Source organism: Dermacentor albipictus, chromosome 2, assembly GCF_038994185.2.
Source record: "Dermacentor albipictus isolate Rhodes 1998 colony chromosome 2, USDA_Dalb.pri_finalv2, whole genome shotgun sequence".
Lineage (NCBI taxonomy): Eukaryota > Metazoa > Arthropoda > Arachnida > Ixodida > Ixodidae > Dermacentor > Dermacentor albipictus.
The window spans coordinates 155944301-155971645 of NC_091822.1; the positions used below are offsets into that span (position 1 = coordinate 155944301).

The following is a 27345-nucleotide window of genomic DNA, read 5'->3' on the forward strand; positions in this document are numbered from 1 at the left end:
ATGTATTTGTTTATCAGTCGAATATGTGTTTCGTTTTCTCGTGCGAGTAATGTCCCGCCTCTCTGAATAATCTAACTCAAGCACTATAATTATGCTGTCTACAACATAAAAGATCACCGCCCAAGCACTCCGTACACATGGTTAACGAGCGAAGCTGAAACGTACGGTCCCGGTGTTTATCACGAAATTAATCCCAAAGGTTCATTACACCACGGCTTGAAGTTTTGAGGCTTCCGCATCCTCGGTACACAGTTGCTGCTTGCGCTCGGCTGCACGAGCCTGTTCTTGTGCCCGGGCTGCAGCATCGACACGGCGTAGACGAGCTCGTTCTCAGTTCTACTGGCGGCGTTGGTGATCGAAAGCTGCCTGCTCCTCAGGAGTACGTACGTATGACGCGTGGACTACCCATTTCTGAGCCGGAGAGGAACTGGTGCGCGCGCGCTCGGCTACGATGGACGGTACTGGCGCAGCTAATCCAACACAGTCTATAGGTGGTGTTGGCCTATTGTGTTGGCTAATCACCCGCCTCTATTTCTCTAGCTCTCTCTACTTTCTCTTTCGCGCATTCGCGTGGGGTTGCGGCGGAGGAGTTTTAGGCGTACAAGCGACCGACAGACGGACGGACGGACGAATCGGCTCCGTATATACAGTTTCGCTGCGAAAATTCCGTAAAACTTAAAAATGGCCCCCTCGTATATACGTAGAACGTGGTAACTCTTGCATCCGGATAAACGCTGACTGGAGGGCTTCGTGAATGCGCAGCGTTTCCTACAAGATGTTATATTTCCTCGCTCGCCATGCTGTGTGATCTGTCGCTGCTGTCGGCATGGAAATAGGCGGAGAGTTTTCATTTTCCCGGGGGGGGGGGGGGGTGTAAGCAGTACGCACCACCCGATCTCGGAGGCTATGCGACAGGTATCCCTCCGATTCGCGAGCGGCGACGCCATAACGCTCGGTCGGTCACGGCCATCCCTATACCTCCAACGACGTCTGCTTAAAACTGGCCGTAGTAATGAGCAAAAGGTAACGCGCCACACGTGCGAGTGTACAGGTTGACGAGGACCGCTGCGTGACAAATATATATATATATTCGATACATTTAATACCAACATCGCGCACGTTATGCAGATGTGCCCGTTGCGCGACCCAACACCTGTCGCGTTCCCACAACTTGCGCCTGCGTAAGAACACGGACACGCGCGTGCCGGCGACGCGGGGTCGATATCCAATTTCAAGCGTCACGAAACGGTGCAGCCTGATCCCCTCACACCGTTGCCCGCTTTGTTTCTTTGGTTGTTTTCTGTGTATACTACTCCACTCACGATAGAGTAATAAAGAATATGGAACTACAGAAAAAAAGAAACAGGTAGAGTTCGTTGAGACGCGGTCGCATCAGTGTGCGAAGCGAGGAGTCGCCAGCAGACCGGAGCGAGCAGCCATAACGTTAGGCGGCCAAGATGAAGACGGCGGAGAGAAAGTGAGATCAACGCAACGTTCCTTAAATGCGCGCAGCTTTCCTCACGTTTTCTTCTTTTTTTTTTCTTTTTAGCTTCCTTTAGGACCGAAACAGCTTGCTATATAGTCTATCGCCCGCCTACACGGTAGTCCATAACTGATTAATTAGAACTGCTAGCGCCTCGTGTGGTTTTGAAACAGAAGACGGGCGACGATCCGGAGGAGGATTGTCAGGACACTCGGTCGTTCGTGAACTGAACTGAAAGTACACGCCGCGCCAAGCAGTGAGTCTCACGTGGACGATCTTGAAAAAAGAAAAGCTTGCAAGTGAACGGGAGTGTCGGAAGTGCTTGGAATTAGACAGGAAGAAATGCCATCCATTGCAATTCTTCTATTGGATTGGTTTCGTTTAATTGCATCAGAATGTTTTGCAGGTCGAATCTCACCCACAAACTACAGTATAACAGAAGCGGGGGAAATCTAAGCGAGTTGAAATCCCTTATTTATATTCATCACGTCTGTATGTGTCTTGCCGTAGAACCTGGTGTGCTCCGCGGGCTTCCATCATTAACGTGGGAACCTTTAGGCTGCAGCGGGTCAGCTGGCCGAGACTATGGGTGGAATAGAAATTGTGTGATGTATTTAAAGCAGAAGGACACGTACAGTGTGAATTTTCTACATTGCGATCTGTCGGGTCAACAACAACGCGGACTTGTCAGACCGGCAGCCCCGGGCAACAAATTCCCAACGTAACGACAGGCTTTTCACGGATCCGGCCAACAGCTATAGCGTCCAACAATGTAGGCAGCCGTCCTTCGGACTCATCGTATCGTTATATCAAACGTCGGTTCCGACCGTGTGTCTCCTGCTGGGTGAGCGATGCATAAAAGGAAACATCTCAGTGCCCTTCCGCTCTGTGAAGAAGACTGACCAGCGAGGCTGTGTATGTGGGCCCCTTAATGGCGAACTGCACCTTCGCCGCGGGCCGGTATTGCACTATCTTCGGGATCGGCCCACGTATGAAGAGTGCTTAGCGCCTGCTTCACCTCCACCGCGGGTCGGGCCGATGTTTCCCTATCTTCGAGATCGGCCCAAGTATGGGGAGTTTTTTGTTTACAACGACACGAAAACTTCCTTGGGTGGTAGAGGTACACAGCTTTGTTGTAAAAAGTTCCTAGCAAGTTTTAACAGCCAATTAAGGCATGCGTACGAGATAGATGCAGCCGCGGAGCCTGTACGAACCTGTCGAACGCCGATGGAAACTTGTCGTATCCGGTTGTCGTGTATGGCGACCGCTACACATTGGTGCCACGCATCTCGCCCTGTCCTCTTGCTAACCTCGCAGGTTGCGGCTTGTGTTTCGGGTGCTGCGCATCCTGAGCGGGACGCTGATGCTGTCCGGCCTGCTGTACCAGGCGGGCGGCACGCTGGTCTCGTTCCTCCGCCACCCGACCGTGGTGGACGTGCTGATCGAGAGCACGCAGACGCTGCGCTTTCCCGGGATCTCCGTCTGCGTCACCAACTGGTAACATACACATGCGCGCCGGACGAAAAGTACGAACGAGACGCGGCGTGAACTGTCGCTCGAATTGTCTGTTGAATCGGCCTCCGCACTGCTATCTTCTGCCCTCGATCCTGGTTAGCTCAGGTTGTAGAGCGACCATAGTATAGCGACTGGGGCCCGTAAGGACGTTGGCCCTGGGTTCGATGCCTATAGACCAGCATAATGTTTTTTTGTTCGTTAACTGGGAAACTTTCAGGGAAGCCTGTATGGATCTTCTTTGTATATATAGCAGGCACGTACCCAGGATTTTTTTTCGGGGGGGGGGGCCCACCACCTCCACCTCCATCATCATCATCATCATCATCATCATCACATTCATGATCATCATCATCCTGTTTTATGTCCACTGCAGGACGAAGGCCTCTCCCTGCGATCGCTATTTACCCCTGTCCTGCGCCAACCGATTCCAACTAGCGCCCGCGAATTTCCTAATTTCATCGCTCCACTTAGTGTTTTGTCGTCCTCGATTGCGTTTTCCTTCTCTTGGTACCCATTCTGTAACACTAATGGTCCAACGGTTATCTAACCGGCGCACTTCATGACCTGCCCAGCTACATTTTAACCTCTTGATGTCAATTAGAATATCGTCTATACCCGTTCGCTCTCTTATCCAAACCGCTCTCTTTCTCTCTCTTAACGTTTTGCCTAGCAATCTTCGTTCGATCGCTATTTGCGCGGTCCTTAACTCATTCTCAAGTCTCTGCCCCATATGTCAGCACTGGCAAAATGCACTGATTGCACACCTTACTTTTCAATAATAATGGTAAGCTTCCAGTCAGGAACTGGCAATGTCTGACGTATGCGATCCAACCTATTTTTATTCTTTTGTGAATTTCCTTCTCATGATCAGGGTTCCCTGTGATTAATTGACCTAGGTAAACGTACTCCTTCACAGTCTCTAGTGGCCGACTGGCGATCCTGATCTCTTGTTCCTTTGCCCGGCTATTTATCATTATCGTCATCTTCTGCATACTAATATTCAACCCCACTCTTACACTCTCTCTGTTAACGTCTCCAATCATTTGTTGTAACTCGTCTGCATTGTTGTTGAATAGAACAATGTCATCGGCAAACCGAAGGTTGCTGAGATATTTGCCGTCGATCTTTACCCCTAAGCCTTCCCAGTTTAATAGCTTGACTTCTTCTAAGCACGCAGTGAATAGCTTTGGAGTTGGAGAAATTGTGTCTCCCTGTCTGACCCATTTCCCTATAGGTATCTCCCTGCTTTTCTTGTGTAGAATTAAGGTAGCTGTAGAACCTCCGTATATATTCTTACGCGAAGGACGAGCCAGTGAGACGAGAAACTATTTACAGATTATATTTACAACAACGGTTCCAGCGCTGACCGGTTAGATTCACAGCGCGAGCCCAGTTCGTTCTTCCTCCTCTTTTCTGGAGTGATATGGCGCCCACGCACCTCGTTCAAACAAACAAATACCAAACGCATGTAGCAATATTTTTCGAGCTTTTTAGGTAAGCGTTCTGTAGTCCTTGATTACGTAGTGCCTCTAGACTGCTGGTATCTCTACTGAATCATATGCATTTTCGTAATCTATATAAGCCACATAGAGAGGCTTATTGTACTCTGCAGATTTCGCGATAACCTAATTGATGACATGGATGTGATCCATTCTAACGTATCTCTTCCTGAAGCCAGCCTGTTTCCTTGGTTGACAAAATCCAGTGTTGCCCTTATTCTATTGGACATTATTTTGGTAAATAATATATATAATATATATAATATACATAATACTAATGCTAATGGTCCTACACTTTTTCAATTCTTTAACGTCTCCTTTTTTGTGGATTAGTATAATGTCTGCATTCTTCCAGTTTTCTGGGACCCTTGCAGTCGATATACACTTCGTATAAAGAGCCGCTAGTTTTCTAAGCAATATGTCGCCTCCATATTTGATTAAATGGACTGTTATTCCTCCTTCTCCTCCCGCTCTTCATCGTTCCATGTCTTGCAGGGCCCTTCTGACTTCATCGCTAGTTATAGGATAGTTTCCGTATCCTGTTCATTACTGTTTCTAAGTGAGGTATCGGGACTCCTCTGGGTACTGTATTGGCGGCGAGGAGTTACGGAGTCGCCCTCTATCGGAAGCGCCTCGATGCCGTAGTATGAGGGATCACGTGACGCGCTCCTCATAGGTTTTGCTGTCAGCGCTCACTGAAAACACCACGCGCGAGCTCTCCCGGACATTTCTGTAAGTACTTTCGAAACGAGAGAAGTTTCTTACTGTCTAAATAATAATCTTGGGCAAGCTGAAAGCACACAATTGTTTACAGCCACTATCTCTTTACCGAATACGTACAGTGAACGCCACTGCGCGCGGTCGCCGCGATGGAGTCTCCCGAACCGGCTTCTTGCGTGAAAGGTAGGTAAACGCCGAGAGCAAACTAAGTGAAATATGTTCTTATAGTGTTTGTATAACTAAATGGAGCGTAATAGAATGAAGCCTCAATGCAGCGATCGCGCAGATTCGCAGCGACCGACTGCGCGTCTGCATGCTTGTCCGCGCACTGTTTCGCTTTCTCCGCGCGCGCGTTTTCGCACCGTGCCATGAGCTTTAGGCCGCAGAATATGAGCATTTGACAGTATACAGGCAACCATTGTTGCGTGGGCGCTATCAGAGCTGTTCAAAAATAATTTCATTGTAGAGACTTCGACGCCTACGGGGACTGTGATGTGCCGTCGCGACGATGCAATCTTTTTTTTCTTCTAAATTCTTTGATCTTTCAATACTATTTTTCGAGTTGCGTCGCACTGTATGTTTATCGGCGTTCTCAGCGTGCAATTTCCCGCTGCTCCTTTTTTGTAATCCAGTGCATTAATTCATAACACAAACATGACTATATGCTATGCATTCTTTAAATGTGCTTCTCACCGCTGCCTTTCCACTCCACTGAACTTGGCAGTCTCTATAGTATCGACAAGTTCATAGACCAAACCGTCATGACATTAGTCGGGCAGCGGACTCAGGCGAGCGTCTCAGTGCGCGTTTTGAGAACATCGCAGACCGGGCGCCGTAGCAGAAATCTTCCTCGCGTCTGTGCTTGCTGCATACTCTAGTTGTAGCCGATGACTGCCGGTTTTATCTTTCGCGAGCCAAGCTTCACACAGGTTCTTGTCCTGCGGCTACGTGTGAATAAGGCCGACACCGGACTCCGTCACGTGCGTCCGGCCCTGCGGCACCGAGCAGTAGCCTACCATGTTGCGCGCCTTCAAAGGCAGCCACTACCTATTGTAGTGCTTTCAAGCGTTGTAAAGGAGACACTCGAAGCGGGAAAATTTCGCCACTAAATGAAAACCGCAGCGTACGAGGGAATTTAAACTCGTTTTCAGCTCGCTTCGGCGCGCCCGAAGCAGCCGACGCGGCCGCTATGTCCACGTGATCCCTCCTAGCACGTCACGCCGACGGTGGCGCCAGCTTTTCCAGTGGTGGAGCTCGAGGCCAATACAGGTCAGCTTAGAATTTTTCCGCTGCTTTTACTGTATCTTCGAGATTCCTTATGATATTATCCGTCTTATCTTTTAGTGCATACATTATGGTTTGTCCTATGCCAGGTTTCTTTTTTACTGATTTCAGGCCGCGTTCATTTTTTTACGGCTTCTTCAGTCTTTCACATGTTATAGTTTCGAATATCAGTTATTTTCGCCTTGTGGATCAGTTTTGACAGTTCCGCGAATTGCGTAACGCTGTGCGGCCGCCAGTCCCATACAACCGCGTAGAGCGCAGGACTCTGCGATTCTAGACGTACTGCGCTCACCGAGAAAGGTTAGAAAAACACCCACATAAGCACAGCAGAGAAGTGGCTATGTGAGGCGGTTCGACCGATAACTGTAGAAGCGTCATTCAAAGCAAGTAATTATTCTCCACTTCCGGCGGCGTTGTCTCTACTTCCTTTTTAAATAAAAAGATGTTGATCCATAAATATTCTCATAAACAACGGTTAACATTTTTATTATTCGCTTTTGCTTGCAGTTTGGTTGTTGCGTTGGCTCTCTCCCTTAGTAGATCGCTTAATTTCTCAACTCCTTGCGATTTTTGTTTCCGGTTTCCAATTTTGCACGAAAAGTGCGATACAATTAAGGAAAAACAGACGAGGTAACTGGCGACAGTCATCTTGCTTATGGGTTTAAGGGTTATTGCAGGGTTTATGATGGACGCTCTTTCACATCATTTTATTTCCCACCTTATCTAACCCATATCACGTGTATATGGTTCCGGGCATCGGCCAGCGTCGCGGCGAGCCGTAACTCAAGGAAATAATGAAGCAAAGGGAAAAGTTAAACGCAATTGGTGTTTTCTCCGGCCGCAACTCGTTCCATGAGAGTACATACCAGCTGAGTAACAGCCGCATCCCTCTCCTGGTCCCAGGATCAGCCTAAACAAAGAAGGTTGAACTAACAAAAGCAACAACTATGCGCGTGACGGTTGAATAGATGGTGACAACTGAGCTCATCTCGAGTTAATCGCGCGGGTGCGGAATTTATGAGAAAACTGTCCTTCACATTAGAAGAAATTCCGATAACTACCGCCATCTAAAAGGAGTGAAAAAGGCAGCATAAGGCTGACCGATGAACAGCTGCCAAGTCTCAACATTAATCTGGCGGCGCTTTAGGAATGTGTGAGGAGTAGTGGCGTGGGCGGGGAGTGGGGGGGGGGGGGGGGTATGCCACTTGATTTCGGGGGGGGGCCCGGGCCCCCCCGGGCCCCCCCCTGGGTACGTGCCTGATATATAGTCTCTGGATGGATGGCAATTTTCTTTTCAATTTCATGAATCTTCCTCCACATTGCAAGTTTTCGCAGAACTGATTTGGTACTGTAGGTGCATAGAATTCAAAGTGTCCAGCTTTGGCGCGACATGTTGCGAAATGTCTAAACTAAAACTTTGAAATCTCACAGTTGCATCCCGCATTGATTGTATCCGCAGTTGTAAATTGTATGCCGCAGTTTGACGCTTTTGAACAAAACAGGAAAGAAAGAACTTTTCTGATGTTATTCTCAGTATTGTCCACCTCCCTTTCCGAAGTGATGGTTTGTCTCAACGATGGCGTCTTAAGTGCTGACTGTTCCTTTCCCCGTTGTACAGGATCAAGAAGGATAAGCTGTGCGAGCGGTACCCGATCTTCTGCAACCTCACGGAGGACAAGGTGAAAAATACTGCATAGGCAAACATTGAGTCAGTCAATACCATATCTCAGGGCTTCTGTGCTGCAGTTTCTTTCGGACGTTACAATCAACCAATGAATCAATCATCGATCGATCGACTGATTGATTACGACCATATAAAGACAACAGGCAATGCGGCCAAGGAAAGCATAAGGGTAATTAGCTGTGGTTGAAATTGAAATGTAGAAAATAATGAGGAAAAGAGAAAGTGAACGAAAAGATTACTTCTCGCCGTGGGAGACGAACCCACAACCTCCGAATTACGCGTGCGTTGCACAGTCACTTCCATCAACAAGCCGTGGACATCTAACAGTCATGGCCCTGAGTAGCGCTGGTTAACTTACACTCCCAGAACTGGATCTGTTGATCACATAAACACCCAAGATGGTGGATGGATCGATGGCTGCGGCCGTAGCAAAATTGATAGTGAAATGCACGCGTAATGGCGGAGGCTGTGGATTTGTCTTCCAACGGCGACAACTTATCTTTTCGTCCACTTTCAGTTTTCCTTTTCCCCACCGTTATTTTCTACATTTCAATTTCAACCACAACTAATTACCCCTACGATTTCACTGGCTTCATTCTCTGTTGGCTTCACACGGTCGTGATCGACAAAAATCGAGCCCGTCTGTTTCTCTTATTCTAGTTCAATCTGTCAATTAGTCACTCGATAGGTTGCTTTAGGTCATATGTTATTTTTGCGACAAAATTGCAACGGCCACCGAAATGTATTGTTGGATTACTCTAACTATAGAAACCTCGGAACGTTTGTTTTAAACAAAGAGATGACTTCGTTGCAGACAAAATAACAAAGCAAGGTACGGCCACGCAATTCTTCAGCCATTAAAATGACCCACAATAAGCGGGCTAATTCCCATCGGAGCATTGATCAAAAACATATAAGTACGCATGGTGAGGGCTTCGAACTCGAAAAAAAAATTTATAACCGCCCAAGGCAAACCCAGTTTCGTTTAAGGGTGGGTCTTTGTTTCATTTAGGAAAAGGTGACGAGGTGACGCGTTGTATAGGACCGCAGGCGTTGGCACTGCTTGCTGAGGCATCCTGTGTCCACGCAGGTCCCGGAGCTTCGCCGAGTGCTTGACCAGGACGGGAACCTGGGCGAGATTGCGCTCGACGCCACCGACGTCATCCAGACTACCATCGAGGATCCCACGCTCTACTACTACAAGTTCATCCTGGAGGACAAGTGAGCGCTGACGCGCCTGCTTCACGCCTCGCGAGATTACGCGCTTTTGCACACGTCTCGTTTGGCCGAAACAAGATGGCGGATCTCTCGGTACAAATGTATCCAGCGGGCTTATATAAAAAATTAGGGATGGAATTGGGGATGAGGCAAGCAAACCCCGGTCGCAATCCTTCGGAATTTTCAGATGTCGCGCAGCAAATAGAGTGCTTACGGCGGCGTCTTTTCGAATGAACCGAGACCTCTGTTACTTGAACAAGTATCTTCATTCTTAGTTCTACTCTTATAACTTTACACACCAGAGAGTCGTAGGTTGCTCTGCATGCTCTGTTAAACGACAGCCCGTTCTCACAGGCAAAAAGACCTCGGACCTTTGCCGCAGACTTCTAGTAGGTGTAAGGTCACTAACACTCTAATGTGCTTCTTGAAGGCAACTGGGCCGTACGAGCGCTTGCGGCTACACACGTGAGTGAACATTTGTTCCCAGGTGCGCTGACACTGACTCCTTCTCTCCTTGATTTCTTTCTTTAACCTTTTTCCTTACACACATGTAGGGTTGCCGACCTGGCGAGACCTTGCTAAACCATACCTGTCTTTACTTCTTGTCTCTCTCACTCTCTCTCCTCACGCGTCAGACGTTGTCAACATTTGTCATTTGCTGGTGCTTGATTAAACGACCTATTATATGTTTATATGGCTTAGCAAGTTTATATATCGAACGAGTCCGAACCTCTCAAACGCCATTAATCAAGAACTTCGATCTGGTGCACATGAATTATATAACGCTCTCAACTTATCTGCAAACATACACGCATCTGTTCTAGTGCACACATGCTGTTTCTAATCACGTGCACGGCTATACGAGCTCAATGGCATTATAGGCTTCGACAAAACTATGTTGCTCTAGAGATTAACAATTAGGCTGTAGTCCACATAGGAAACAGAAAACTGTTTCGGCGTGGGAGCATAGACTTGCGAAATAGAAGATGACCTCCCCCTCCCGGCCGAATTTGACGTTACTTGCCTCGTTTTCTAGTTGCAGTTTATTTTCGTTTTTATTGCGATAGCAATTATATGGACACGCCAGGCGAACTTTTTGCCATCGTCGTCGCCGTGATATTCCGTATAATGTCCAAGTGCGATAACATCGTCGCCGCGCGCCGTATGCTGCATGTGCGAGTGAAAGCGTGCGAGGGTGAGCCGACGATGTCGGCTCAATGCCGCGCGCGCAAGGGAGGAAAGTGGGGAGTAAGCGTGCCGTCTTCCGGCGCGCGCAAGGCACCGTGGGTAGTTAACGGAGCGGGAGTGGTCTAGTCTGGCGGCTGCTGCGTATGGCGCGGCCGCGCGGGCCCCAAAGCGGTGAGCGATGCGTACAGAATCTACACTCGCGGACAACCTTCCGTGGCTATGAAGGGAGAGCTACGGGCGCGTGGCTGCTGCACATGTGTCACCGAGCAAGTAGTCCGTTCGCGTTTCACACTGCTTCTGGTTGCTCGGAACAGACGCTGAATCGACGCAGCTCCCACGTGCGACGGTGTCGCCTTTTCCCATACGCGAAAGGAAAAATCCGCAACATAAGTAAATCTTTACACTCAGTGGTGTTTTATTTAACGGCTGGTAATAAGGTGCTTATGCCTTAAAGCCTGAACCTACACGAGCCTAAACTACCACACATTAAAACGAGGGACTCTCTTCAGAATCGCTCGCACTTGTGCGCGCTTTTGTCTCCGTAGCTTTCCCTTCATAGCCACAGAAAGTTGTCCGCGAGTGTAGGTGCGCCGATGGCTCATACTTCCGTGTGCGCTGTGTTTTCGCCGCTTGGTGCGCCTTGGATCGAGAGGCAGCACAAAGGCCAATTAGCTCGCTTCTGCTGCCGTGCTTTCTCACTCTATATCGTTTTGACAGCGAGCGTGCGCGCTCTTCGAGTGAGATGTGTTTACGTTGGCTTCTGCGCGTGACACCGTACGTATTAATTTAGTTAGCAAGCGAATATTTACAAGCGTAAGCGGCCAATAACACTACTATGCTTACTTGGTGTATACTGTCTGGTAAATTGCTATCGCAATCAATTCTTCGCTTTTCGGGCGAAACTGCGCCCTTCTTTAATACGTCGACGCGTACTTGCAGTGGTCAGGCTTCGGCAGAGGTTGTGATCTCTGGTCGATATCATATGCAAACAACGCGTGAATAATAAGAAAAAAGACCACAACAATCATGATCATAGTCTTTTGTCTACCTCCCCTCTCTATCCTACACCCACTACATGCAAATACGCGCTCAAGATTGCCGTGGTTCTGAGGAAAGCGAAATAATAACATAAGGACGTTCCAGAATTGCGATGACGTAACTGCTCATTGTGTTCTGATACAGAAAAATAGCCCGAAAGGAGAAGCAACCATTGCGATAGCAAATTACTAGACAATTATACGAAGTAAGGATAGTATCTTTATCGACCGTATAATGCTGTAAATATTTGCTTACTAACTAAATTAACAAGCACAGTGTCATGCGCGCACAGGTAAACGTGAACACATCACGCTCGGTGACCGCGGAAACTCGCTGTCAAAACGCTGGAGTGAGGAAATGCGGCAGCAGCAGCGAGCGAATTGACGCTCGTGTTGTCTCTCGCTTCAACGCGAACTAAACGTCGAAAGCACAGTGCATACGAAGCTACCAACCTTCGGCGCATGCACTTTCTCCACATCGCAGATCGCTTTCAAGATACGCGGCCGCGCGATGAAGTAGCAGCCGCCGGAGTTGAACGCCCCCCTTTTCCCTCACCTCCACCCATGCCTCGCGCGCAGAAAAATACGGCGCGCTTCCTCCCCACTTTTCTCCCTTGCGCGCACCAGACTGAGCCGCGATCGTCGGCTGACTCTCGCAAGCTTTCACTCGCACACACAGTGTTCGGCTCGCGGCGATGACGTTATCGTGTTTGGACTTCATACGGAACAACACAGCGCCGACCACTGCAGGAATGCGCTTGGAGTGTCCGTATAATTGCTATCGGAATAGTATTCTAAGTGACGGTCGCCGCTTTTTCCCCAAGTGGGAGCATGTTGTTACGTACGCGCGCAACATTCTGGACATGTATGGACCTTTTTTCGCAGGCAGATCGTGCAGTCCTTCTCGCGGCTACCCAAGTACATGTGCTACACGCTCAACTGGAAAGGAAACCAGGAGATGTCCGCCTACCACGAGTACCCGCCGCTCTTCGGTCGGTATAACGTGTCTAAGGGTCGCGAGACGATAAACGGCGCTCGCGAATGATTTCATGTCAGTATTCCGCAGCGATCCTCTTGTCATACCTCGTACTGGGGGTTGTGCAAACACGTTCCTCGTTGCAAGAGAGAACTTGGGAAGTTCCCAGAAAAACTAATCTATCTATCTATCTATCTATCTATCTATCTATCTATCTATCTATCTATCTATCTATCTATCTATCTATCTATCTATCTATCTATCTATCTATCTATCTATCTATCTATCTATCTATCTATCTATCTATCTATCTATCTATCTATCTACCTACCTACCTATCTATCTATCTATCTATCTATCTATCTATCTATCTATCTATCTATCTATCTATCTATCTATCTATCTATCTATCTATCTACCTACCTACCTACCTACCTACCTACCTACCTACCTATCTATCTATCTATCTATCTATCTATCTATCTATCTATCTATCTATCTATCTATCTATCTATCTATCTATCTATCTATCTATCTATCTATCTATCTATCTATCTAATCTGCAAAACCGCCGACGCAGACTTCAGCATGTTCATCACGTGGAAGATCAGCCGGCTGGTGTCGCTGGACCGGTACGTGGCCGACGTGGGATTCCACCACGTGGACAGCCTGGACGCCGGCGCTAAGCACACCGTCATTCTCGAACCGAACGGAAACTACGAGTACAGCATCGAGCAGGTACGTGCAAGTGCCGTCGCGGAACGAAAGCGAAATAAGACAGAGTGAGTGAGTGAGTGAGTGAGTGAGTGAGTGAGTGAGTGAGTGAGTGAGTGAGTGAGTGAGTGAGTGAGTGAGTGAGTGAGTGAGTGAGTGAGTGAGTGAGTGAGTGAGTGAGTGAGTGAGTGAGTGAGCGAGCTTGAAGTTCCGAAGCAGGACCTATATACAGGATGCTCCATCCCACCTACTCCTTGAAGTGCAGCAAGGTCTAATTTCAGCCACTCATCAACGAGAGCGGCAGCGTGTTGCGAGAAGGAAGGAATTCTCGCCAATTGTCTGCTACTAATCCATCCGTGAAGTTCTCGCTTAGTCGTAGTCTCGGGGAGCGTGATCAGAGAAGGAGATTAGAAGAGTTCGCCTCTGTTCTTGTTGGCTGACTGCCGTGAGTTGATGAGATAGAGTTTACACTATGACAGTCATTTCACTGGAAGACGACGGATTAATTTTGACCAAACATGGGGATTCCTTAGCATGCATCCAAATATAAGTAAATTAACCACGTTCCGTGCTAGAAATATCGGAGTGATAACCCTATCTCTCGGAACATTGGGCTTTGGATCAATGGCATATCAAAAATGGCCCTGTGACAGTACGTATCCGGTCTTTGTCTTTGCAACTTTGTCTTTGTAGCTGGGCAGCGTACATTATGCGTACAGTGCTTATAAAATACTATAGTCTGTTAAAACGCGCACTTGCAGCTGTCACAACGGGGCACGCGCTTTGTCAAATCTCTCTTACATCTCGTTACGTGCAGAAAGGCAGCATTGCTCTACCGGCTCCGTACGACACGAACTGCGTGGACTACAAAATGTTTGGCAAGCATCCGTTTTACCCGGCCTACATGACTCAAACGGTAAGCGATACTCCGTTGCGTTGCACGTCCGTCAGCAGCCTTTACGTGGCAGCATTAAAAGCCAGTTGCTCACGGGTCAGACCAACGTCACAGACGTTTGCTCTTTAAAATGTTTCGTTATTCTGCATTTTTATCTACAGTTCTAGAACATGCTGGAAGTTTAATAGTAGACTGCATTTTTTACAGCGATAACGTAGCATATGCTTCCAACTGCAGGTTCTTCCTCCTGGTTCCTCGAAGTCATACCTTTGGGCTTTTAGCAACGGACGTATGTCACGGCTGGTGTGCGCATGCTAGGTTAGAATTCAAGGGCTATTACACGCAACACTATCGCGGGTCATTTTTCGAGCGCCGCTTCAAAGAGTGTGACTTCAATAATGACATCAGATACGACATATGATTCTGCTTCCTAAGCAAACCAAATACTCGTTTCGAGGCTGGTTTCGTAAAAACCAGAAGTTCGGGATGTTGATCGTTCGCACAGTGTCGACCGAGAGAGAAATAGAAAAGCTGCGGGATTAAGTTAGCTGAATACAGCCCAGTATACTCGAAACGCAAATAGAATAATAAATCAGCTTTTGATAATGATAGAGTGTTCGTTAACGGCTACATTTAACTGCGTTTCTTTGTCGGAAAAGGTTGGTCATTAGGTGAGAATATGAGGACGCGAAACTTTCTGTTTTTGGAATATTGCGCACCACCGCTTTCGGTGACCGGTTGCGTCAGACTGACATCAATAATTTAACGTGGCTTTAGCTCAATTTGGTCACGTGTTTATAGAGAAGCTCAGTTTGTGAGTACTCGATCAACTGTTCTTGCAGCTCTGCATGGAAGAGTGCCGTATGAACATCACGTTCCGAAACTGCGGCTGCATCATGAAGACGTACCCTTTCCGTAACAAGCTCGACGAAGTCATGTGCGACGACGCGCAGACGGGTACGTGACGGTTGTCAGGGCACGTCGTCTGTCGTGTCCCGTCACGACAACACCTGAACATTTTTCTTTTTTTTTTTCCCCGTTCTGTAATAAACGTTTGACTGAGTTAGCCTTTACCTCAGTATTACCCCTAATGCAGCAAAGTGAACTTGCAAACCTTTGTACATTCAGCTTTCCCACAAGTTAGGTAGAGATGTGGCGAAGCATGCTTTGCAGGAGTGTGTACGTCGTATTGTGAGGAGGTTCAAAGGCCAGCTGCAACAAAATTTTGGACCGCATAAAAAATTTTAAAAAAAACTTGTTTAAGGTTGTGAAACCATCGAGGAGCACCCGTGCAAAATCTGACGTTCGAACTACAAGCGGAAGTGTCGCAAAGCCAAAAAGCCGTTTTTGATACCAAAACTGGAAAAAAAACGCCGCGTTTATTGTTCGCAGGTAGTGACGCATAACCTAGAATGCGTGGCTTCTATGCATGACCTCCGTGATAAGGCGGCGCCCAAGGCTGCTCACGGCACACTGACAAAAATGACCAACCGAAAAATGACTTCCACTGCCGGAAAAGCAAAGCCTGTCCTGCATGCACCTAACCATCGTCTCTGTTTAGTAACCCACAGGTAACGGTGCCGGATTGCTTCGGCCGCCCGCTCCCTGAGCTCAGGATCTTCTTCTCGTTGCTGTCGGATTGCTTGAGCTCGGGTGGCTCTAACGGCTGGATCGGGGCGCCGACGACGAGCCCTTTGGCTCTCGCCGCCGCTCGTCGAAGCATGCCTGTTCCTCGGGAGAACGCACAACGCGCGGCCGCCCCATCCGTTTTGCGGGACTGAGCTGAACAGAAACGAAGCCGGCGCAGCGTGCACGATACCTTTTTCTGCCCTTTCCCTCCCCAGCGGAAGCGAAACGGCTCTGATTGGTTGCGCGCGTGGCGTGAGCGCGCGCCTATGCAGCTGGAATCCTTGCTAATGACTCACGCACCGGCGCCGGCGGAGCTGTCGACTCATCAAACGCCCTTTCACACAGCAGCTCTGGTCTGGGAGCAACTGGGTTTTTTTTTTGCGTGACCACGAAAACGTCACCGAAACTTGCGAACCACTACGAGCTTCGCTTGAACATCGGAGGGAAGGAAGGAAGGAAGGAAATCAACTTTATTCGAGGTCCTGCAGGCCACGAGAGCTTTGGGCTCTCATGGAGTGGCCGTCTCCCACGACGGAACCGGGAGATTGAGTTTCCTGGCGGCGTCGTGGACCTGCTGGACGGCCCAGAGTTGGGGAGCGAGTACATTCGCTCCGGATTGCTTCTTCAAACTTGCGCTTGTCCTGTTCGTAGTTTATGTGAGCTTGCGAGCATGGCCAGAGTAAATGATATACGGAGGGGGCGTGCTGGGACTTGCGTCGCAGCGACAACCACCATCTGCACGTGTCGTCTGCTTCGGGTGCTGTTCAAAGGCTGCTAACGAGAAAACTATGCATTGACCAGCCTTCCGACATTGCTTTCGGGGTGGGTACTACCCATTTAGAGCAAATTTAAGACAAGGACACACAACTATGCGCCATCCAGCAGGCCCGGGGTGCACTCGAAAAGCACAAGCCTCATGACCCACTACAAACGCGCCCAATTGGGGTAGTGCAGAGTAGGGCATAACCCCGGGTCGGACGCTTGGCCAGCGTCACGACGCGTTAAACCGTCTGTTGCAGGCACTTTATTAATGTTACTCCTATCCCATCCTAGCGAAATAAAATGTTCGTTGCAGTTGGCCTTTAGCAGAATTCACAAAACGGACTACATTCCGCGGACCAGCATTACGCGGCTTAGTACCGCCCAATCACGCCGCACGCAAGGAGGAAGCAGATAAGTTGCTGGAGGCGCAATTCGTCGTCATGGCTACGTCATGCTCCTCCGCGGTCGGTCGTGTAAATGCAGCTTTAACGCTATCACCGAGCCGCACTGTACAATAGCATAACATGATACGCCCACATGAAGTCACAGCCAAACAGTGCCCGGGCACACCCTACCGCGCGCTATCTTGCCGTACCTCGGAATACTGTACTACATTCTACTACACATGGCCTCCGAGACAGCACGCGCCTTCCGATCTCGGATTCTATGTACTACACACCGTGCCGTGCGGTAACGACCTTGGAGTGGTTGGGTCGTTACCGTACGATAAGGTTGTCGGGTCACCAGCGTAGGATCGCAGGACCACCAACGTATACATGCGAACCAATAGGGACACCATAGAAGAAGATTAGGCCGATTTTCGCAACGAACCTCGAACATAAATTGTCACATGACTGCATGTTTTAGAGCACGAAAGCAGGCGTTCTTAGCTTCCTTCACACAACTCCATAATTTTTGCTTTTTGACACATTTTCTTTTTCTCTCGTAACGCAGCTGATTGCGTCCTCAAGAGAAGCAAAGCCATCTACGACCGGGTCTGCAGAGAAGCGTGCAGGAATCCTTGCGAGTAAGTTGAGCAACGGAAGAGTAAGAAGCAACGTACGTTTACGCCCACAGAATTTCGTCTCCACAACCGCGCCACTTCTCGATCGTATAATGTCGTTCCATAACTTGCCAAGCGATCCACTTTATTGATTCTGCTTGTTTGCTTCCGAAAATTACGGCAGCGAAGAGGCTTTGGTAGAGAGGAACATATGGTTGTGCGAAGCCACGTGGTACAGTCACGTTTACGTTGGTCTCCCACAACGAGAACGCCTATAGCCCTGCTGCGCTCTTTGAAGACGAGTCCGGACTGGGTGTGCAGCATCCATCGGATGCGATGTGAACGCTGTCGCGGGTACGCCGTGCACGACTACTACATTGATTTTTTTCTTTATTCTACTTTTCATCTTCCCCCAGTCTAGGGTAGCAAACCTGGCTAAACTTTACTTTCTTTTTCATTCCTTCACAATGAGCGTCGCCATGAACTGTTGAAACATCTCTATACGCGGTGTTCTTAAAGCCGACGGTTGAAGACCTGAATTGACTTAGGTGTTCATTACACTAATCGCATTATTTTACACATATCGATCAACTTTCAAAAATAGTGATGCCTTCCGGAAGGATGACTTGTGCACGGAGATCAGGTTCGGGGTAGGCGGTGAGCATCCGCATTCTACGCCGTTGTCAGCAGGTGTCACGAGTAGACGTAGACCGTCACTCCGAGTGCATGCAGGGAAGTGTCTAGACATTCGATGCGCCAGATCGCTTATTGAGTTCTTCAAACCTCTTTGCAGGGAAACTACCTACGACATCACTTTGGGCTACCAGGGCAGGGAGAGCGGAGTTCCATTCAACGGGTGAGACCAGCATGCAGGTTTAACGCTGAACATAGTTGGCGCTGAAAACCAGTGGCGACGCGTTGCAGTCAAGCTTATCTTGTCCCCGTGAACACCGCGCTGTTCTGTTTCAAATATGTCTTACCAACTCGCCCAAACGTCTGTTTTAACGAGTTTCTTTAGCCACTTCGCGCAGTTAGGATGGAGGGACGCGGCGATGTCGCCCGAAGGCCCGTTCACGTTCACGCGCGCGATGTCTGGGGACCACGACAGCTTCCGCGCGGGCGTTATGACAAATATTGCAACCCCTGCGCTCATCCGATGCACGTTTCGTCGCCTCTGACTTACGTTTATCAAACGCATTGAAATGCCTCCCAAGCGCATTCGTACACCCTGTGACATAGATGAGAAAAAAAAAAGATAGAAAAGTTCACCGACGATTACGATACCCCCTAATGCGAAATTTGAGCGCAGCTCTCTACGTGTTTCCACTTCGCGATATATTGGCTGGCGCGGACAATCTGTCTCGCGCGGCACGTTGCAAACGGAGCGAAGGGTGGCGCGACTGCCTCGTTAATCTGGAGATCGCGAGAGGCAGCGCGCGGGTGACGCGTGGACGCGAATCACAGCAGCCGCCGCAGACAGAGACCACCGCTCACGCAGCGCTTTGTTTCCGGACAGACGACGCGCGCTACTCTGGCGCCATCTCGTAGCCGTCGTCGGCGCAAAGCCCGTGTTGCGCGGCACTACGCTTTTCTTCTCACGCTTTCGCCATACCCTTCGCCTTCCTCCTCACGCTCCCTTCGCTGTCGCTGTCTTTCATCCCCCGCTGTGCTCCGCGTTCGCTCTTTCATTCTTCGCTGTGCTCGCTCGCTCGGTCACGAAGGACGCGGACGCTCGCCTCAAGAACGGGCCAGCAGCGCTCTAAAACAAAAAAAAAAGGCGTCGCACGTGCTGAAGTGTGGCGCGTCTCCACTGTGCTGCCATAAAACGGCGAAGCACGGGAACGGCGGTTAGAACAAATGAGAGAGGTCCGCATACAACGCGAAGCCGCCCATGGTTGCCGAGTGAAAAAAGAAGGAACAGTTGCTGCAGCATAGACGCCAGGAAGCCGAAGCCGTGGATGCTGGAAAAGAAAACAAAGAAAGCTACGTGTTTGAAGGGACGCTGTTGCATGTAACTTGGAGAACACGCTAGGTACGTTTTCTATACCTTAACGTATGCGCTCCCACTTACTGGTCGTTATGAGCGAGAACGAAGAGATCGCGCAAGGATTCATGTTCACTGCGACAGGCATTGTCATCAGGCAACATTGAGGGTGCGTCAGAAACTACTTCAGATGAGTGTACATTGCGTCATCATTGGCATTTCGTTCTCCGCAGGCAAAAAGAAAGTGAATAACTCAGCGGGGTAATGGGAAAGCTATCGCTGACATTGAAAATGGCTATTTATGGTTTCTGCTAGAATAATTTTTAATTCACAGAAGCGTCTCCACAGAAAGCAGCGCGTGTTGCTGTGCTGCGCCATGACAATCAGTTCGCTGAGTCCGAGAGAACAAAGCTCTCTGTGCACAATGATTCATTTGGCAAATTTTCTATACAGTTACGTATTGTGTTTCGGTTCGATTCCTTTCGTGTTCTTATTTTAAGCAAGCTCGCCAAGAAAGAGCTCGTCTTATCAAGCAAGGACAAGTTTAATTACTAGAGGGAAATGAAGCACGGCTAATGACCAGGATAAATAAATAAATAAATAAATAAATAAATAAATAAAACACCCGCAGGTACTACTACCTGAACATGAAGCTCACCATCCCAGTCCGCTACGTTGCCATACTGAAGACCATCCCAATGCACACGGTAAGCCTTCTCTTAAAATCAACTGCGTCTCCGTATAGCCCCACAAAGTAAAAAAAAGAAACTAACACGCCCAATAATTACGCCCATTATGCAGCGGTAAGTAATCGACATTTGGCTTTCGACGCATGCAGGCTCAACTCGCGCACGCGTGTACCTACACCACGTCACGCTGACAGAAGCGCTCGTTCGTAATGTTGCAAGTAAATAATCCCGTCACGAGTAATTTGATTACTGGGAGGAAGTTGAGAGACACGGCACCCCGGCTCACCTCCCATACATAAGTACCACTGTGAACAATGCGACGTGAAACGGCCAAAGTTGCATGAAGGACGTCATAGCCGCAGCGTAGGCGAAGTGTTCTGCCAGCTATTGCTGTTGCATTATTGTGTGATTCCGTTACTCGATTTAAGATGCCTAATCGCGATGTTACTTCTGTTCATGATACTTTTCTTTTTGTAGTGGTTTAATGTACAAAGCCATTGGTTTTCTTTTTTTTTTCATATTCTCACTGCTTCTGAGCAAATGTATGGGTGGAGGGACCTTAGTCAGGCCGAGTTCATCTGCCTTTTGTCCTTTCAACCCAGACAATGCATGCCCGAATAAACAAACTGAAACTGAAAATATTCAGCGGAAAGGAAAAAAAAAATGCACGCATGCACGTGCCAGCTTCCAATCCAGACGTCGTGAACGCTCTTTGCCCGAAACGAAATTTGTCGTCTGCTCTCGGGGCATTGCTCACGAAGGTGCACACGCAGCTACGATTGTCTTTAAGTTTTCCGGATTTCTTTTTCTTCTTTTTTTTAAATCGCCTGCGGCTAATAAGACAGTTTTAGTCCTCAAGCCGGATTATTCAGAGAGGCAGACCTTACTCGAACGAGAAATTGAAACACGTCTTCAAGCAATCAGAACAGACACTAATTACGTTTCTGATTAATTACTTAACGGCACCCATGGCAATTTACGGATTGCAGCCGGTGAGTTTGCAAGGCGTATCCACTTGGAATGAATTTCCAGAATGGTACCAGTTTGGAGATATGCGCCGTCAAACAAGCTATAAAGAAATGCACTGTTGTTTCACTTACATTTTTAACAAAACGCTCTTTTACGCATTGAACCAGGAATGTAACTTGGACGCCCACGTATTGCGTCCCACGCATTGGGAAATAGTATCTTGAAACTTGAGTCATCCCGGAGATGCATTTGAAATGGACACGTCTTGAAAGCTCATCGGGTAAATTTCTAAGTTAACTGATAATTTTTTGTTGATTAGTTGAATGTGCGTTTCGATTTCTCCTGCTGATTATGTCCTCCTCTTCGAATAGCCCAGCTCAATGACAAGAATTATGCTATCTGCTTCAGGTGATTTTTTGAATAAAGTTTCGGAAATCTTTTAAAAAAGTATGATCGCCCCGTGTACACTACATGACCGGTTGATTCGAACGCGCAGTCGTCAACCGTGTTGGCGGTGATCGGTGGCTACCTGGGTTTCTGGCTGGGCTTGTCCATGTACAGCGGCGTCACCAAGATACTCCTCCACGTCCAGGCCGTCATTGCGAAACGGATGAAGGACCGCCTCACCAGGGCCAGGTCGGTGTCTCTGCACCGCGGCCTGCTCTGTATCACATGGCAGCTGTCAACAAAAGCTTTTCTTTTTTTTTTGTTCGAACCGGCATCGCTCCTCCGATTGTAAGGCTTTCTGCAGTTATAGGAAAAGCGTCTAATAAACGCCGTTCACTTCAGAAAGAGGCAGCGAGTGCAGACGTCAACTTACGGACAGCCTTGGACAAAAATTGGAAGCTGATCCAGCCCGACTGAACTCTTGCGAGAGGGAGTGACTTGGCATTTATGTGTGCCATGAATCGCAATAGTGCTAGCAGGAGTCGCATACTGGCTGTTTTCTTGTTCACTTTCTAGTATACGTTCAAGACTTTTTAGCGGATCTTAACTACGCAAGGAAAGGTAAGTGTATGACATAAATATAGGAGGATAAGGGAGAACAACATCCAAGAATTAGATATGCATGAAGAACGCGTGATGTAAGCTGGCTGGGTAACAGAATATTCAATCACTAAATGAACTAGCGAAAAATAGGAAGACAAGAGTTGTCAAGCATGACTGCGCTTTCAAGCATTAAATGCCGATATCACGCGAACGCGAAGAATCCGTTGTGGGAAAGACGCTTTTTCTTGCCGTATAGGTTTTTCGTTTCACCTATCGCCTCTGGCGTTGCCGTATAAGCGTACACAGGAACTCAAGTCGCTTAGAATGTCGGGCGCTATCTGCGTCGTCACGTGGCCACGGATGCGTCGGCAGGCGCAAAACGTACACGTTCAGCGTGAATCCGCGGAGCCTCTGGGGCACTGACGCGCGGTCGCCCTCTGCGCAGCCTGGCCTGCCTGTTCCGGACCCTGCGGCTGGTGTGCCAGGCGGTGTGCGCCGCCTTCTGCGTGATGCAGGCGCGCACCGACATCCTGCAGTACGAGTCGTACCCGACCGCCGTGATGTACGGCTACGACCGCATGGCCGGCATCCACTTCCCGGCCGTCACGCTGTGCATGGAGAAAGGGTGCGCGTGCTTACTTATGTATGTATGTATGTGTGTATGTATGTATGTATGTATGTATGTATGTATGTATGTATGTATGTATGTATGTATGTATGTATGTATGTATGTATGTATGTATGTATGTATGTATGCATGTATGTATGTGTGTGTGTGTGTATGTATGTATGTATGTATGTATGTATGTATGTATGTATGTATGCATGTATGTATGTATGTATGTATGTATGTATGTATGTATGTATGTATGTATGTATGTATGTATGTATGTATGTATGTATGTAACCCGCCGTGGTTGCTCAGTGGCTATGGTGTTGAGCTGCTGAGCACGAGGTCGCGGGATCGAATCCCGGCCACGGCGGTCGCATTTCGATGGGGGCGAAATGCGAAAACACCCGTGTGCTTAGATTTAGGTGCACGTTAAAGAACCCCAGGTGGTCAAAATTTCCGGAGTCCTCCACTACGGCGTGCCTCATAATCAGAAAGTGGTTTTGGCACGTAAAACCCCAAATATTATTATGTATGTATGTATGTATGTATGTATGTATGTATGTATGTATGTATGTATGTATGTATGTATGTATGTATGTATGTATGTATGTATGTATGTATGTATGTATGTATGTATGTATGTATGTATGTATGTATGTATGTATGTATGTGTGTGTATGTATGTGTGTATGCATGTATGTATGCGTGTATGTATGTATGTACGTACGTTAGCCAGGGCAGGTAGGTAGGGCAGGTAGTGACTGCGGATCCGGATCATGAGACGGAAATAATCAGAAGAATAAGAATGGGCTGGGGTGCGTTTGGCAGGCATTCGCAGATCATGAACAGCAGGTTGCCATTATCCCTCAAGAGAAAAGTGTATAATAGCTGTGTCTTACCATGGAAAAGCACCCGAAAAGTAACACTTCGCGCACTTGGCCAAACGCCGCTTGACGTGATATCTCCCACGAAAAAAGAAAGAAAGAAAGTTACGATGTCTTTTTCTAATGCTGTGAAAACAAAAAGAGAGAAAAGAAACCGCATTTCTTAGCTGGACCCTCTAACTGAGTCCACGTTCTCGCCTTTCTGTTTTCTTTACCCTTTCTTTTTTCAGTTACAACGTGACGCGACTCTGCGGTGAGCACAGCTTCATGGACTGCAGCGACAACGACTCGGTGAGGTGCACTTTCTTATCGCTAATCTATAGCACCATAGTCCGTGTACCTCATATACAGCTAGTTTACGCACGACTGCAGTAAACAAGCATACACCGCGATTAATTTTGCCATCGGACTCATCACGACGCTATCGCATGATATTTGCGCGCAGTCGCCAACACGTGCAATCCGCGTAAAGCGAATGCTTGAAACGACGAGCCAATTGTTGCAGAGGTAAGTTAATGTCCTCCCATGGGTATGAGCTTAGCATATATATACTTTGTGTACTGCAAGCATGATCCTAGCAGCTGTGTGTACTGCAAGCAGCAAGCGTAATGTATTCCATGGTATCGATCCTTCATCGACGCGGACCGAAGCTTCTCCGATAATTTCCACAATAGAATGCGCGTGACACTTTGCGCCAGCCTTACAAGGTGCTACTGTTCTGAGAAACGGCAGTTGTATCGACTGTCTAAATGTGTTAATCTTCCTTTTTTTCGCGAACGGTTAACAGATACACATAGCACGTGGGGCAAACCTTCCTAAACTATGAAGTGCTTGGAAACAAACAAAGTTCATGGAGGTCGTTCTGTTAGTCTTTACCGTTCCCTGCTTGCAACAGACATGTGTGTTTCCTGGTACACTTCACTGCAGCATTTAATAGCGCAGAAGGAAGTACGCTTTACAGGCAAGGAGGTTCGGGCGTACGTTTTCTTTTTGACACAAATGTTCTGTCAGTCAAAGAAACGTGCAGTCGAAAAGGAAAGGAAGGAATCCTTAAAGAAAGAAAAAGATAGGGAGAGTATAGGTGAGTGCTGCATCCCGCGTCCACAGTGCCTGAAAGGGCTAAACCAACCTGTTAGGGCGATAAAACTGAACAGAAAATGTCGCAGTTTCACCCCCGAAAGGCGAAACATCAATTGCGGTAGCAAATTAGTGAACAGCTATACGAAGTACAGCAGTTTTATCGACCGTATATTCTTTTAAATATTCGCTTATTAACCTAATTAACAAGCATGGCGTCACGAGCGCACAAGCAAAAACGAGCACATCACACCCGATGACTGCGGACACTCGCTGTCAAAACGCTGGCGCGAGGAAACGCGGCAGCAGCACCGAGCGAAGTGACGTTCGCGCTCTCTGGCAGTTCAACGAAAAGTGAGCGCCGAGAACACATAGCGCGCACAGAAGCTACGAACCGCCGCCGCACCTAGACTCTGTCCCCAACGCAGATTGCTCTCAAGATACGGCCGGGCGACAGCGCGCAGCTGCCACGTGCGCAATCGAAGCCGGAGTAGAACGCTGCCCCTCCCCTCTCCCCGGTGCCCCGCGCACGACGGGACACGGCGCGCTTCCTGCCCTATTTGTTCTCTTTCGCGCGGGCGAGATTCAGCCCCGACATAGTCGGTTCCCCTCGCGCGCCTTCACTAGCACATACAGCATAAACATTGTTACAGCGCAAACACATGCAACCACAAAGTATCGAGGACGCGACACAAGCGCTGACACATTTCTACGATTCTGCGCGTCAAGAACGTCTGGTGAGCACTTCCGCAGACAGTCTACACCCTCAAGAAGGCAGCGGTCCCGGTCCTCTTCATTTCTTGCTTTCATGGCCAATTTCCTGTTCGTTGCAATCAGCTCATGGGCTGAGACACCAGGCTCCAATCCATATCTGTCAGCGCTTGTGTCCCATCCTTGATACTTTGTGGTTGCATGTGTTTGCGCTGTAACAATCTTTATGTCAAGTATGCACCAACTCGCCCAGAAAGAAGTTTTAATGAAGCGCATACAGCGTCGGGCGCGGGACGACGCTGTTATCGCCCTTGGACTTTACACGGGACCTCAGGGCTACAGCGACGGCAGAAATGCGCTTGGAGTGTACACATCAATAATAAAAATAATATTAGAAACAGCTGATCTCTAGACGCCACGCAGGGATATATGCAACGCAAAAATTTGAGAGCGCCGTTTTTAACCGTACCGCTTTCATGGATAATGTTGATGTTTATCGACATCCTCTTCAAAACGGGGCGGAAACAATCAGTCACGTAACTCGCTTGATTACATCAGGTTTTACTGCATCTGTCGCCATCTAGCATTTTGCCCATCTGGTCTCGATCTTAACTCCTATTTAAAACCTCTACCAACGCAACCAACGCAACCGATTATTAGCAGCAGCAGCAGCAGCAGCAGCCAACAGTTGCGCTGACATCTTGTTGTCACCCTAATTCACGTGGTCGAGAAGTCAGCCATCTTGTAGAATTAGTTGTTTGAAAATCCATTGGAGATCGCTGCGGGGGCACCCACGCATCGCCTCTTTTGAAAAATTCGCAGGGTTGGGAAACAGTCGGATTATAATGTTTCCAAGTGCAAGTTGACATTACACCATTAGAACTGCAATTATAAATAATGTAAATAGTTTCACTAATTACGTATTCAAATGAAACTTTTATTTCCAGAATAATATTTCTGAGACAGAGCACCGTTAGTCCCGTCCTCCTGTATCGTAGCCTGTTTTTTTTTTCCTTTCCCTTTAGGTTTTTTTATCTATTGGGTCATTTTACATGGGACACTCTGTGTATTAACTCCTATGTGTTTTTTTTTTCTTTTGCTCTGCATTTGTTCCCGCCAAGACGACGCGCGCCTTCTCCTGTGCACAGCGTTAGGTCACCTGGATTCAAGGTCATTCACGGTGACCTAAGTATACTCGGACGGCAGTCACGTGCCCCACAAGCCCGGAAAGCGATGCGGCGTGCACGTACTGCAGTTTATTCTCGAAGTCGAAAGACCCCAGTGGGCGACTGCACAGTTTCGACGCGGAGCTCCCGACGCAAACGACACAATTCTTTCTTTCTTTCTTTCTTTCTTTCTTTCTTTCTTTCTTTCTTCCTTTCTTTCTTTCTTTCTTTCTTTCTTTCTTTCTTTCTTTCTTTCTTTCTTTCTTTCTTTTTCGTCCCCTAACACCAATTTTCATACGGTATAGCAAACCACACGTGTGTCTGGTTAACCTTCCTGGCTTTCATTCGCTTTCTTTTCTCTCTTCTCCATAATTAATGCGCAGTCGTCATCAGTATGAAAGGGGGAGACCGAAAATTTTTTTTGAACATCCGCAGGTGCTAAACGCACATGGCATAAAATTAAAATTTATTGCTAAGTATCAAGTTCCTTTGTATGAAGTTGCGAGTCGCTGATAGCATTGCCTTGCTTAGTAACTCAGGGTACCAATTGCAATGCATGCTCACTAACTTGGACAGGCAAAGTAGAAGGGTGGGTCTAAAAATCAATCTGCACAAAACTAAAGTAATGTTTAACAGTCTCGGAAGAGAATAGCAG

The 27345-nt window shown here is 48.1% G+C and overlaps 1 protein-coding gene across 1 annotated transcript in view; it reads left to right on the plus strand.

Moving 5' to 3' along the window:
• Positions 1-1398: 1398 nt before the first annotated feature.
• Positions 1399-27345, plus strand: part of LOC135915522 (uncharacterized) — a 52277-nt gene continuing 26330 nt past the window's right edge. The window contains exons 1-14 of the mRNA XM_070534126.1: positions 1399-1477; positions 2801-2980; positions 8120-8180; positions 9276-9406; positions 12514-12620; positions 13185-13342; positions 14136-14234; positions 15056-15170; positions 17559-17631; positions 18401-18463; positions 20223-20298; positions 21746-21885; positions 22685-22864; positions 23967-24027. Of these exons, the coding sequence (XP_070390227.1) occupies positions 1458-1477; positions 2801-2980; positions 8120-8180; positions 9276-9406; positions 12514-12620; positions 13185-13342; positions 14136-14234; positions 15056-15170; positions 17559-17631; positions 18401-18463; positions 20223-20298; positions 21746-21885; positions 22685-22864; positions 23967-24027 (1464 nt within the window). The 5' untranslated portion in view covers positions 1399-1457. The remainder of the gene's footprint in view (positions 1478-2800; positions 2981-8119; positions 8181-9275; positions 9407-12513; positions 12621-13184; positions 13343-14135; positions 14235-15055; positions 15171-17558; positions 17632-18400; positions 18464-20222; positions 20299-21745; positions 21886-22684; positions 22865-23966; positions 24028-27345) is intronic.